The sequence below is a fragment of the Myotis brandtii genome, unplaced genomic scaffold, assembly GCF_000412655.1.
Source record: "Myotis brandtii unplaced genomic scaffold, ASM41265v1 scaffold410, whole genome shotgun sequence".
Taxonomy (NCBI): domain Eukaryota; kingdom Metazoa; phylum Chordata; class Mammalia; order Chiroptera; family Vespertilionidae; genus Myotis; species Myotis brandtii.
The window spans coordinates 182,559-195,710 of NW_005365764.1; the positions used below are offsets into that span (position 1 = coordinate 182,559).

General features: G+C 58.9%; 1 protein-coding gene across 1 annotated transcript in view; it reads left to right on the top strand.

Annotated features, from left to right (window-relative positions):
- H6PD (hexose-6-phosphate dehydrogenase (glucose 1-dehydrogenase)) overlaps positions 1-10,823 on the top strand; it is a 20,492-nt gene extending 9,669 nt beyond the window's left edge. The window contains exons 4-5 of the mRNA XM_005873398.2: positions 6,214-6,483; positions 8,210-10,823. Coding sequence (XP_005873460.1) covers positions 6,214-6,483; positions 8,210-9,570 — 1,631 coding nt within the window. The 3' untranslated portion in view covers positions 9,571-10,823. The remainder of the gene's footprint in view (positions 1-6,213; positions 6,484-8,209) is intronic.
- The last annotated feature ends 2,329 nt before the right edge of the window (positions 10,824-13,152 follow it).

A 13,152-nucleotide genomic window follows, 5' to 3' on the forward strand; every position in this document is an offset into this window, starting at 1 on the left:
GCTGGACCTGCAGTGGCAGCCAGCACCCGCTCTGCCTGGACTTGGCCTGCTCACCGCAGGGCTAGGACGCAGGGCGCCCCCCTCCCCCCCTCCCCCTGACTGGCAGCTCCTGTGCCCGCGCAGGTTGGGGAAGAGCCGCACTATCTGGAGGTCCCAGTGGGCGCCATGGCCTCTTAGTTCTTGGACCCATTGGCATTTGTGGGTTTCTTTGCAGGATCCCCGTGGAGCCAGGGGCTAGACAAAGTGCAGCATTTTGGAGGAAGTGAGTTCTCTGTCTCTGTCTTTCTCTCTGTCTCTCTCTCTCTTTGTCTCTCTCTCTGCCTCTCTCCTTGTGTCTCTCTCTGTGTCTTTCTCTGTCTCTCTCTCCCCCCCAACCCCATGGGACTTAGGACACGCATTCTTCACATCCAGGAAGTGGCCTGTGCAGCTCTGGTGCCCCAAGCACTGACCTGCAGCCCCCCCACCATGGCCAGGAAGCCCTGTGTCCGGCATGTCAGGGCCTCAGCTCGCCTTCTCCGGGGTTGGGTAGGAAACAGGCAGGCAGTCTTTCCCCGCTGCAGGGGACTGAGTGTGGCCAGCAGGCAGGCTCTGAGCCCGGCGCTCTGCTCTGACCATGAAGCCGCAGGGCAAGGTGGGGCCTTCTCCCTCCAGCTCCCCCAGCACTCAGCCCCTGGCTTTTCTCCTTCTCCTGCAGGTGTGCACCCCTCGCTGAGTCCTGTGCAGGGAGGCAGGGATGGGTCCCCGGTGGCAGCCTGGACCACCACCCCGAGTGCTGGCAGGGGCGGGGGTTTGAGCCAGGCTGGGACACGAGCTGAGCTGTTCTGGCCTGAGCTGCTGCAGGCCCCGGGAGAGGGACTTGTGAGCTGCAAGGTCATCAGGATGTCCCCACCCCCACTCACTCACACCCACAGGGGCGGGGTTGGCTGCCCCAGCTCCCTCCCTCCACGGCTGCGAGTGGTTGTTTTTCCTCCTTTTCTGTCTCAGCCTCTGGCCCAGAGGAGTTTGCTGCAGCATCAAGGCCACTGCATAGACAGCAGGGAGGGGGTGGAGAGAGAGAGAGAGAGAGAGAGAGAGAGAGAGAGAGAGAGACACGGAGAGAGACTTGGGAGGAGGGAAGGAAGAAGCAGTCCTCCCTCCAGCTGCCAGTGCCGCTCCCTCTTCTCATCTGGGCGCCCTCCTGAGGGGTCCCCATCCAGTGAGCCCCTGAGAGTCACAGGAACCTGGGACCTGGGTCTCCTGAAACAGCCCCATGGGCCAGGCAGGAAGTGACCTCGGCTGGGCCACTTGGTTTCTGTGGAGATGATGCCTGCTGGTCCCGCTCTTGGCCACTGGCAAAGGCTCTGTGGAAGGAGGGCTGGGCCGCTGATGGACTGAGGCCCGGCTAGGGAGGGTCCCTGTCCTGACCTTGGGGAGGGAGCGTGATGCATGTTCACTTCTGAGGGCGGAGTGACCACTCAGTGCCTCTCACTGAGGGACGGGCAGCCAGGGTCCTCCCAGGTGCCAGCTGGCCTGCCTTCCGCCTGGTGTGCCAGAGGGGCCGCCGGGCACTCAGCAGTGCAGTCGTCGTCCCCCTCCCCTCCCCCCCTCCGTCTGCAGAGCTGCCAGGGTGAGCGCAGGGCAGTGCCAGGCGTCCCGACCAGTGGACCGCTCCCTCTGGGCCCAGCCCCCTTTATTTTCAGTGATCCCGGAAGGTGTTGGTGCGGATCTCAGCTGGCTTTTCGTTTCTTGTGCTTTTAAAGCCCTGTTTTTACCAGGAAATTGGGATCTCCCGTAATGTGGAGGCAGCAGGACCGGTTTCAGGTCCCAGCAGTCTCTGTACATAGTGACGGTGACCCAGTGTCTGTCTGTCTCCGTCTCTCTCTCTGTCTCTCTCAGGGTGTCTTGAGGGTTAAATCTGGAGATGTATGTACGTGGGAATACTTTACAACTCTTTATATACGTTGGCCAGGATAGGAAGTGGGCGTGGCCTCAGGCCCTGGGCTCCACCTGACTTATTTATTTTTATTTTTTAAATATATTTTTATTGATTTCAGATAGGAAGAGGGAGTGAGAGAGAGAAACATCAATGATGAGAGGGAATCACTGATTGGCTGCCTCCTGCACTCCCCCTATACTGGGGAGAGCCTGCAACCCGGACATGGGTCCTGAATGGGAATTAACTGTGACCTCCTGGTTCATAGGGTGATGCTCAACCACTGAGCACACCAGCTGGGCTAATATATACCTTTTAGTAGCTCTGTATTTCTGTTCAGTTCTGTTTATGCCACAGAGTATGGATTGTTCTATTATTAGGCATTTTGGTTGTTTCCGTTTTTGCTATTTTAAATAGTCCTTTGTGAGCTTTCAAAAAAAAAATTAAGATATAATTCACATGCCATAAAATTTACCCTTTTAGCCCTAGCGGGTTTGGCTCAGTGGATAGAGCATCGGACTGCGGACTGAAGGGTCCCAGGTTCAATTCTGGTCAAGGGCACATGCCTGGGTTGCGGGCTCCATCCCCAGTTGGGGGTGTGCAGGAGGCAGCTGATGAGTGATTCTCTCTCATCATTGATGTTTCTATCTCTCCCTCTCCCTTCCTCTCTGAAATCAATAAAAATGTATTTTTTAAAAAATTTACCCTTTTAAAATGTACAATTCACTAGTTCTTAATATATTCACAAAGTTGTGCAACCACTATCTAATTCTAGAACACTTATGAGTATTAAATTTATTTTTCCTCTAAGTATACTTCTGAAGTGGAATTGATAGGCCAAAGTGGAACATGTACTTTGTTATGACATCTCCCCAGACTTCTCCTGCCTTCCTGGGATGCCACCCCTTGAGGTTTCAAGGGGCAGCGCAGCTGGGGGGCAAAGCGGTGGGTCTCTCTAGCTTGTGAGCATGGACGAGCCCTGGACTCGGGCAGGATGGAAGCCAGTGTATGGGCCTTCCTTCCATCGTCCATGCCACTGTGCTGTGTTCCATCCTGTTCACATCGATGGACTTTGACCCTCACCTTTCAACCCAGGCAAGGATGCTAGGGGTCAATACAGATCATTTTCAGAAAAAAACAACAGCCAAAGAACAGTCCACAACAGCTGGTGGCAACTAGAAAAGCCTAGCTTGGTGGGCATCTTCAGGAGGCCTCGCCCCTCCCTTCCCTGTGCCTGGGCTTAGCTGCAGGCCTCCCCCTGTGAGGCACAGGTTCTGGTCACTGCACTTGAACTCGGAAAAGACAGAGCCAGCCAGGAAAGGATCAAAGTCTGCAATCTGTGGGCTGTGCTGCACGCGGGCACCCCCTGAAGCTTGAAATTAGGAAGAAAGGAAGCTCTCTTTTACGCAGCGGGCAGCAAGCCTAGGAAGTGCTTCTCCCCACGGACCGAGAGGGGATAAAAATAGGAAAAGGGCCACTGAGGGATTTGCTAAACTAATGAATAGTAAGCAGATAACAGGGCTTTTAAGGACTCTGCTGTGTTCTCACCATCAAAAATTCCTCTGTTTGCAAAGCTTTATTCTCTTTATACTCTTAAATCTGCTGCGATTCATCGATTCTAAGACACATTTTCCCCATCTCTGAAGTTGGGTTTCCCACTGGCAAAGTGACAGTTGAATTGGCACCCCTTTTCTTCGAGGTTATAAAAAAATGATTCTTTCACCATCGATGGCATTTTTGATTTGACGAAATCCAGCATAATCCCCCTGTCATTGCCTCCCCAGGCCTGTCTCAGACCACCAGCTACCTTTTAGGATTTTTTTTTTAGAGGAAGGGAGAGAGAGAGAGAGAGAGAGAGAAACATCAATGATGAGAGAGAATCATTGATCGGTTACCTCCTACACACTTCACACCCAGGATTGAGCCCGCAACCAGGGCATGTGCCCTGACCGGGAATTGAACCATGACCTCCTGGGTTCATAGGTTGATGCTCAACCACTGAGCCACACTGGCCGGGCACCTTTTAGATTTTTTTCACTGGATGCCACACCACCTCTTCAGACCCAGCAGAGTTAGGGCTAAAACCATCCTTGCATTTTTTTCATGAAATAGAACTACTTTTTCTAACTCTTTTTATTTCCACATGGTGATGGCTGTCCGAGTTGCCTGGCTGGGGCCCCTCTCACGCCGCCCAACCACCAGCCAGTGTTCATGGTGCTTCTTGTGTGCCAGGCCTGCGTGTGTGTGGACTCATTAACCTCGCAGCAGCCCCACTGGGAGGCACGTGCCGATTCCTCTCTTACGTGTGAGACAGCCACTCCCCGGGGCCACAGGGCTAAGACATGGCCGAGCAGGCGGCCTGGCTGGAGACCCCACTCCAGGTCCCGACCCTGAACTGCCTTTCACCCTCCAGCCTGTCTCCACCCAGTGTTCACTCACCCACGGAATGTCGTCCGCGTCACTGTGGCTCCACGCGCCCCGCCCTGCCTGATGTCATTCCGCTGCCCCTCTGACAGGCCACCTGGCAGGCCCTGGCCGCTGACCTTCCCACAGCGCCTCTTTCCTGTCTCCACTTCCTGCTCCAACACTTGGTAAAACACAGTTCTGTTGAGAGGTAATTATGTGTCACACAGTTCACCCGTTCGAGGTGTGCAGTTCAGTGGCTCGAGTATGTTCACGGAGTTGGGCAGCCATCCCCACGGCCCACTTTAGAACATTCTCATCCTTGTGCCCCTTGGCTGCCCCTCTGATACCCCCTCTCCCCAGCCCCCCACAACCTCTGGTCTTTCTGTCTCTATGGATTTGCCTGTTCTGAGCATTTCACATCAGTGGAATGATACGATTTGTGGCCTTTTGTGTTTGGCTTATTTCACTTAGCATGATGTATTCAAGGTTCACCCATGTTGTAGCGTTTGTCAGAGCGACATCTTTCATTGCTGCCTAATATTCCGTTCTGTGGGTGGACCACATGTTCTTCATGCATTCGTCAGCTGGTGGACATGCAGGATGCTGCTCTTTTGTGGCTATTGTGAGTAATGTGGCTGTGAGCATCCGTGTACAAGTTTTTGTGTGGACATATGCTTTCCTTTCTCTTGTCTCTACGTGACAGTAGAATTGCTGGGTCACATGGTAGCTCTTTAACTAGTTGAGGTCAAGAACTTAATAGCTCCTCAGACTCCTCAGTCTAGTTCCCAAGGCCCTTTCCGTCTGTCCTGGATTCCTGCTACTCCCAGCCACAAACCGGCTGCTTCTGCCGGGCCAAGTGTTGCCATCTGAGCTGTGTGCTGGGGCCTCTGCCCTCTGGCGCGTGCTGTCCACCCCAACTGGGATGTGGCCCAGGGACAGTCAGCCCAACATACATGTCTTTGAGACATGCAGCATTTTAAGCAATCTGAATTATGTGTGCACATTTAAAAATCATGAGATTACACTCATTGGTCCAAATGTTTATGTTCTCCAAAAAAATTAGAAGATTCGGTCACTCTGAGCCCACACTCCAGTGCGGCGCCACCTGATGGCAGCTGAGGCATTTAACTGTCCTGAGGGATGTAAGCGCTGCCCCACCCCCTCACACCTGCACTGGGCCCCCAGGCATGGGGTCCCTGACCTTTGACCTACCCCATCCTCTGGAGCCCCGCTCAGCTTGCTCCTCCGACCACTGTGCTCTGTTCTGAAGTCCCTGGTGCTTGGGCCACCGGGCATCACCCTGAGTGCCATGTTCTGTGGCCGTTTCAATGGGGTGGCAGGAAGTCGGAAGGGAGGTATTTGGTGGCAAGAACTGCAGGTGCCGGGGCCAACTGCCTGGCTTCAAACCTTAACCAGCTGTGTGACCTTGGGCAAGTTACCTAACTTCTCTGAGCCCCAGAGGTCACAGCAGGACGTCCTCAGATATCGGTATGGTGAGGAGTAAGTGGGCTGATACCCATGATTGTTATTGTCATAGCTTTTTCCTGGTGTCTCTCAACAACATTGTAAGGACTTTGACAGGGAGGGGCGGGGCCAGGGCCGGCCAGGCGTCTGCAAGTGCAATCTGGCCTTTGCCGGGGCCAGAGCCTGCCCCACGCAATTCCTGAAACTCACCTAAAACGGAACTCGTGTTTCCTCCGTCAAACAAGAGAAGCCCGGAGAGTGTGACGCCTTCTCTTAAACGGCTCTCGAGGGTTTCTGCATAAACCATGTTGTGGGCTCTGTGGACCGGGCTTGGGGTGCGGACGAGGCACGCGGGCTGGGGTCTCGGTGCACCTCGGGACGTCGGGCGTGTTCCCCACCTTTATGGCCTCCCCGTCCTCTCCTCCCGCCAGGTCGCACCAGCTTCTACGAGGAGTACGGTGTCATCCGCGACGTCCTGCAGAACCACCTGACGGAGATCCTCACGCTGGTGGCCATGGAGCTGCCCCCCGACGTCGGCAGCTCGGAGGACGTGCTGCGGCACAAACTGCAGGTCTTCCAGGCGCTGCGGGGCCTCCGGAAGGGCAGCGCCGTCCTGGGCCAGTACCAGGCCTACAGCGAGCAGGTGCGCAGGGAGCTGGACAAGCCGGCCGGCTTCCTCAGCCTGACGCCGACCTTCGCAGGTGGGCCCCGGGCCGGGCGCGGGCTTCCCCACTGGACGCTGCTTTCCCAGCCCAGACGCCCTTGGGTTTAGGCCAGAAGGGTCTTGAAGTGGGGTTTTCAAGTGGCACTTGGGGGCCTCCCATCAGCTTAAAGCAGCAGGTCCCCTGCTGGCTCCCTCAGGGCGAAGGACACCCCGTGACAGTGTCAGTTCAGTCCCTGTCCACAGATCCTCCAGAGCTGGCTCTCACCCTCGTGGGGCTGACGTCCAGCTCCGCGCCCCCCCCCCAGTGAGGCTGCAAGCCTGTCCGGCCACTGCCCAAAGCACCCCCCGCGGGCAAGGACCATGCTGGTCAGGCAGGGCCCCCCAGAGCCATCCTCTGGGCAGTCCCTGAGGCTCAGAGCTTTCTGGGAGAGGGTGCTCCCTCAGGCTGCAGATAATACCCCACACCAGGAGCAGCACCTGCTGTGCCAGGCACTTTATCTGCGTCATCTCATGTAGTCCTCACACGCATGCACCCACGTGGCAGGCATGTTATTATCTGCACTTAGAGGGAGGAAATGTGAGGTTCAGTGACGGTGAAAAACCTGCCAAGATCTGCAGGGAGAGTGATAGGGACACGGGCAGGGAACTGTCAGGAGGACGCTCAGCGCCTGGCCCTTAGTACACCCCCCACCCGCCCCCCGCCCCAGTAGCCAGCATCTCCCATCCTGGGACTTTTCTCAGAGGCTCTGGGTCCGACCTCAGCCCAGTTCCCCTTCCTCGGGGACCGTGAGTCTAGGAGAGGCGGTGTCTGCGATGGTCCCGAGGCTGTTTTTCTTTCTCTCTTTTTTTCTTTTTTGGTTAATCCTCACCTGAGCATATTTTTCCATTGATTTTTAGAGAGAGTAGAAGGGAGGGGGGAGACAGAGAGAAACGTTGCTGTGAGAGAGAGACGATTGGTTGCCTCCCTCACAGGCCCCGATCAGGGCCAAGGATCGAGCCTGTAACTGAGGCATGTGCCTTTAACCAGAATTGAACCCGGGACCCTTCAGTCCGCAGGCTGACACTCTATCCACTGAGCCAAACTGGCTAGGGCTGCTTTTCTTTCTTTCTTTCTTTATAAATATATTTTTATTGATTTCAGAGAGGAAGGGAAAGAGAGAGAGAGAGAGAGAGAGAGAGAGAGAGAGAGAGAGAGAGAGAAACATCAGTGATGAAAGGGAATCATCAATTGGCTGCTTCCTGCATGCCCCACACTGGGGATTGAGCCCATAACCCGGGCATGTGCCCTTGACCAGGAATTGAACTGTAACCTTCTGGTTCATAGGTTGATGCTCAACCACTGAGCCACACTGTCCTGGCGAGGCTGCTTTTTGAGCACTGCTGGAGGGAAGATCATGGGAGGGGTGAAAGGTGGGGGGTGAGCCTAGCAAGGCCGTGGGTGCCCAGAGGAGTGGCTGGGGGAGGGGGCTGGCTGGCAGGCAGGGAGGCAGGAGGGGGAGGCAAGTGGGTGGGAAGTCCGTTTTCCGTGCTGGAGTGTCACCTCCACCGTCCCTGTCCCCGCAGGCATCCTCGTTCACCTGGACAACCTTCGCTGGGAGGGCGTCCCTTTCCTCCTGATGTCGGGCAAAGCCTTGGACGAGAGAGTGGGCTACGTCCGGGTCTTGTTCAAGAACCGGGCGTGTTGTGCGCAGAGCGAGCAGCACTGGGTCGGGAAGTCCGTTTCCCGTGCTGGAGTGTCACCTCCACCGTCCCTGTCCCCGCAGGCATCCTCGTTCACCTGGACAACCTTCGCTGGGAGGGCGTCCCTTTCCTCCTGATGTCGGGCAAAGCCTTGGACGAGAGAGTGGGCTACGTCCGGGTCTTGTTCAAGAACCGGGCGTGTTGTGCGCAGAGCGAGCAGCACTGGGTCGCAGAGCAGAGCGCGTGTCTGCCGCGCCAGATCATCTTCCACATTGGGCACGGCGCGCTGGGCAGCCCTGCGGTGCTGGTGAGCCGGAACCTGTTCAGGCCCACGCTGCCCGGCAGCTGGGAGGAGGTGGGGGGCCCGCCCGGGCTCCACCTTTTCGGCCGCCCACTGTCTGATTTCTATGCCTACAGTCCCGTGCGGGAGCAGGACGCCTACTCCGTCCTCATCTCCCGCATCTTCCACGGCCGCAAGGACTCCTTCATCACCACAGAGAACTTGCTGGCCTCCTGGGCCTTCTGGACCCCCCTGCTGGACAGCCTGGCCCGTGAGGCCCCCCGCCTCTACCCCGGAGGGACGGAGAACGGGCACCTGCTGGACTTTGAGTTCAGTGGCGGCCAGTTGTCCTTCTCGGTGCAGCAGCCGGAGCAGCTGGTGCCGGGGCCCGGCTCCGCTCCCTCGCCCAGTGACTTCCAGGTTCTCAGGTCCACGTACCGAGATCGCCCGCTGGTCACTGCCTGGCCCGAGGAGCTGATCGCAAAGCTGGCCGACGACGTCGAGGCGGCCGCCATGAAGGCCGTGCGGCGCTCTGGCCAGTTCCACCTGGCGCTCTCGGGCGGCTCCAGCCCCGTGGCCCTGTTCCAGCAGCTGGCCATGGGCCACTACGCCTTCCCCTGGGCCCACACGCACCTGTGGCTGGTGGACGAGCGCTGCGTGCCGCTCTGGGACCCTGAGTCCAACTTCCAGGGCCTGCAGACGCACCTGCTGCAGCACGTCAGGCTCCCGCACTACCACGTCCACCCCATGCCCGTGCACCTGCGCCAGCGGCTCTGTGCCGAGGAGGACCAGGGCGCCCAGGCCTACGCCGAGGACATCTCCGCCCTGGTCGCCAACAGCAGCTTCGACCTGGTGCTGCTGGGCATGGGCGCCGACGGGCACACCGCCTCCCTCTTCCCGCAGTCGCCCACCGGCCTGGAGGGCGAGCAGCTGGTGGTGCTGACCGAGAGCCCCTCCGGGCCGCGCCGCCGCATGAGCCTCAGCCTGCCCCTCATCAACCGCGCCAGGAGGGTGGCGGTCCTGGTCATGGGCCGGTTGAAGCGCGAGATCACCCTGCTGGTGAGCCGCGTCGGCCACGAGCCCAAGAAGTGGCCCATCTCGGGCGTCCAGCCCGTGTCGGGCCAGCTGGTGTGGTACATGGACTACGAGGCATTTCTGGGGTGATGGGGCCTTGCCCCCTGCTCACTCCCAGGCTGTCTCTCCCCTGTCCTCTCCCCTCCCCCGAGTCCTGCCACCTGCCCGGGCGCCTGGCTCTCTGGAATCGGATGCCTCAGGGTCAGCCCCGGGAGAGGCCCCATCCCAACCCCTTTGACCGTCCCTGTCCAGATGTGGTCAGACCCAGAAACAAGGAAGAAATGGAGGCTCGTGAGAGGCTTCAAATCCAGGTTGGGAGAGACTGGCGGTTCCACGTCAACATCAGCCGGCCTCGTGGCCAGGCTGCGGCGTGGGAGCTCCCAGCTTCAGCAGGAGGCATGCAGGGGGCCGAGGAGGGTGCTGGAGGGGGGCCCTGGGACGGCTCCCGTGGAGAAGGGTGCGGGCAGCCGAGAGCAGAGAGCCCGGCATAGTGGGTGCAGGGCCGGGCCGGGCAGGTGCTGGGACTGCCCTGCTTCCCGTTTCCTCCCGGAGCCTCTGCCGTCGGCTGCTGTCCTGGCCCCTGTGGGCTGCCTCCTGCTCCGTGTGTCCAGTCCTTCCTCCTCGTCCTGACTCAGGGGGCCTCCCATCCCTCCTTGGTATCCTGGCTGTCCCCAGACCCTCCAATTGTAGACAGAAAGATGACGACAAGAACACTGCCACTAATACTGGGTGCTACAACGGTGCCAAACACCTCGTGACTTGTTAGGGGCCCTTCCTCTGTAATGACCTTCTCTGCATGGGGGGACCCCGCCCTGCCCGCTGGGCATAACCATCAGGCCATCCCAGGGGTCCCTCCGTACGAGGGCTCTTTCCATCTCAGGGAACCTCCAGTGTCCTCCCTGTTCTACCAGGAAAGACCTAGTCAGTCTCTCTGATGGGGACAGCTCACTGCGGGGAGAGCTGTGACGTCAAGCGATGCACCATCCAGACGCTCTGATCTGACCAGACAGGAGCCAGGCCTTTTGCTGGGGCGGCCGTGGCGCCGGGGCTGCAGCACCCTCCTCACACAGCCCTCCACTCCCTGCCCGCCGGTCCCTCCTGCGGCTCACGGCGCCACTGCATGTGGGAGGCTCGGGAACAAGGCGGCGGCTCCTCAGGAATAGGTGGGTGCTCTGCTCTCGAGAAGCGGGGCCCGTGGGCCTGTTCTCCTGAGACCCCCAGGGGTGTCTCTGAAATGCTTTTTAAAAAATCAGCAGCGACAGGACACCATCTGTATTCCAGCTTTCCACCTAGTCGTGCCCCCAGCTGTGGCTGTCAGGGAATAAGATGCTTCCTGTGACTGAGCCCCGCCTCCTGGCCTCTGTGTGGCAGAATGCCCCCAGCTGTGGCTGTCAGGGAATAAGAGATGCTTCGTGTGACTGAGCCCCGCCTCCTGGCCTCTGTGTGGCAGACACGCCGTCAGACAGGCACGTGTCTGCGTGGCGCGAGGGCTTTCCTTGGTGAGGAGGGGCGCCCCGAAATCCGTTTCTCTACTTTTGACTGTTCAGACTTTCCTCACGGCTGTGGGTTTAAAGGAATATTGCTTCCGTGCGATGGGAGCCTGGGAGGTGGTGCCTGAGCCAGGGGCACTCCCGTTAAAATTCTGCTTCCGCCAGCAGGAGGGCCGCTGACCTCGGCAGCACAGCATCAGTGCCGGGCAGGAGTCTCTTCCCTTTCTGGGTCAGCATCTTAGCCCCTCTGCTCTAGAGATGCTGGCGGTACAGGTGGTTGCAGGTCGGGTGCCCCGGTGGCCACGTGGGGGCGCTCGCGCACCATCCCTGCCGGCGTTCCTTGAGGTCTGACTCGCAGGCATTTCCCCTGTGTCCCAGGAACTCCCCGTGTTGTGCTCCCATTGTACTCTGCCTCCCTGGGCCCTGGGCCCCAGCACTCCCCCAGCTGTTCCTTGGGGACTTCTTCCTCTGTGGTTGCAACACCAGAGAGGAAGGGACCTCCACAGGCCCGCGTCTCCGTCTGGGATAAAGGGTGAGCTGTCACCATTTCTGAATAAGAGTGAGTCACTGCGGGCCTGGGCCGAGGATGTCCTGTTCTTAGAGGGTTGCCTTGCCCCCGAATGCACCCTTTGTCTGGGGAGTTTGCACACGGGCTTGGGATGGGGCAAAAAGTGCCAAAGGTTTCCTTCCCAGAATCAGCTGCTGTCCTAAAAGTCCCCGGGAGACACTGTCAGCATTCACTTCCCCCCTCCCTTCCCCTTGCCCTCCTTGCCCTGTGCCAGGAAGGGGAGCTCAGAACCAGGCCACCTCAGCTGGTGGTTTCCAAACGTTTGGGACCGTGACCCGCAGCCAGGAACCTGTCACATCTCGAAGCCTGGAAATCTGTCTCCAGCCCAGCGTGGTCGGGACCTGCCTGAACATGGTGCCCTCTCCTTTCTGTCTCATTGAGAAAATGCTGCGGGATCCAGCTTTACCCCGTCCCACAGGCCGAGGACCCGGGCTTGGGAGGCAGCAAGCCTGCCTGGCTCCCACAGGGACACTGCCCCCATGCTGGGCCTCGAACCCGGGCTTCCCAGTCCTGCAGCCTCATGCCTGGGCCCACCCAGCACAGCGGGGCTTCTCGGCCCCAGAGTGAGGCTGCCTGAGGCCAGAGCGGGGGCTCACCCAGCACAGCGGGGCTGCTTGGGCCCAGAGTGAGGGCCCACCCAGCACAGCGGGGCTGCCCGGGCTCCTTCACAAGGGAGAGAGCAGTGGGTGATGAGGAAGCGCTCCCCAGCCTGGGAGCGGTGGTGACGGAGGGGTTAAGTCCCGGGCTAGATACTCAACATCTTGCACAGCGTGATCTCCTCTGATCCTTTCAACACCCTGTGAGGTAGTGGAAGGAGCCTCATTTACTGAAACTGAAGTCTAATGACAACAGGCCAGTTGCTCCTAAGCCGGGTCTTGGGGGTTCTAGACATGCCCCCCCGCCCCCTGCGGGGCCACCTCCCTCCAGGGAGCCCTGGGTGCTGGAGCAGGGCAGTCGGCCTCAGCAGAGCCCTGGGCAGGTGGAGGGCCTCCGCGGGGGGCTGTCCGATGGGCATCTCTGGAGAAGCGTTGTTGCCGTGTGTCTGGAAAGGATGAGGGACTTTCCAGATTGCTGGGAGCTGGAATCTGATCTTGATCTGGGAGCCATTTCCTGTGAACCGCAGGCGGGAGCCCTCCCAGTCCGTCTCCTGGATGCTCCTGCCCCCGTTCCTCCGCAGTCAGCGCTTCATAGCAGCTCATCAACACTCTCCTTCCCGGGGCTGGTATTTCAGATCATTCCACAGTCACAGGCTGGGATTCGGCCTGGGAGCTCCAGCCTGCTTTGCCCTGCTTGCTCCCCCGCCCGCCCCCCAGGGATGGTGTGGTAGAAAGGAGAGACCTTCCATCAGACCTTTCCTACACTTTAGTTCTCAGAAACAAAAGTTTTTTCAATGGAAATACCCACAGCCTCACGTCTGCATCGGCCTTGCCCAGCGCATCTTTATCTTCAGCCAACGGGCCCCGCAGGCCTCAGTCCACACGGAGCGGATAGAAGCTGCCTGGTGCATGTCGGGGAACAGTCCCAGGAAAGGCCAGTGGTGACAGGGCAGGGGGCCCGTGACAGGCCAATGCGGTCAGCACCTGCCGTCCCGGGACAGAGCCAGTCCCCTGCGGT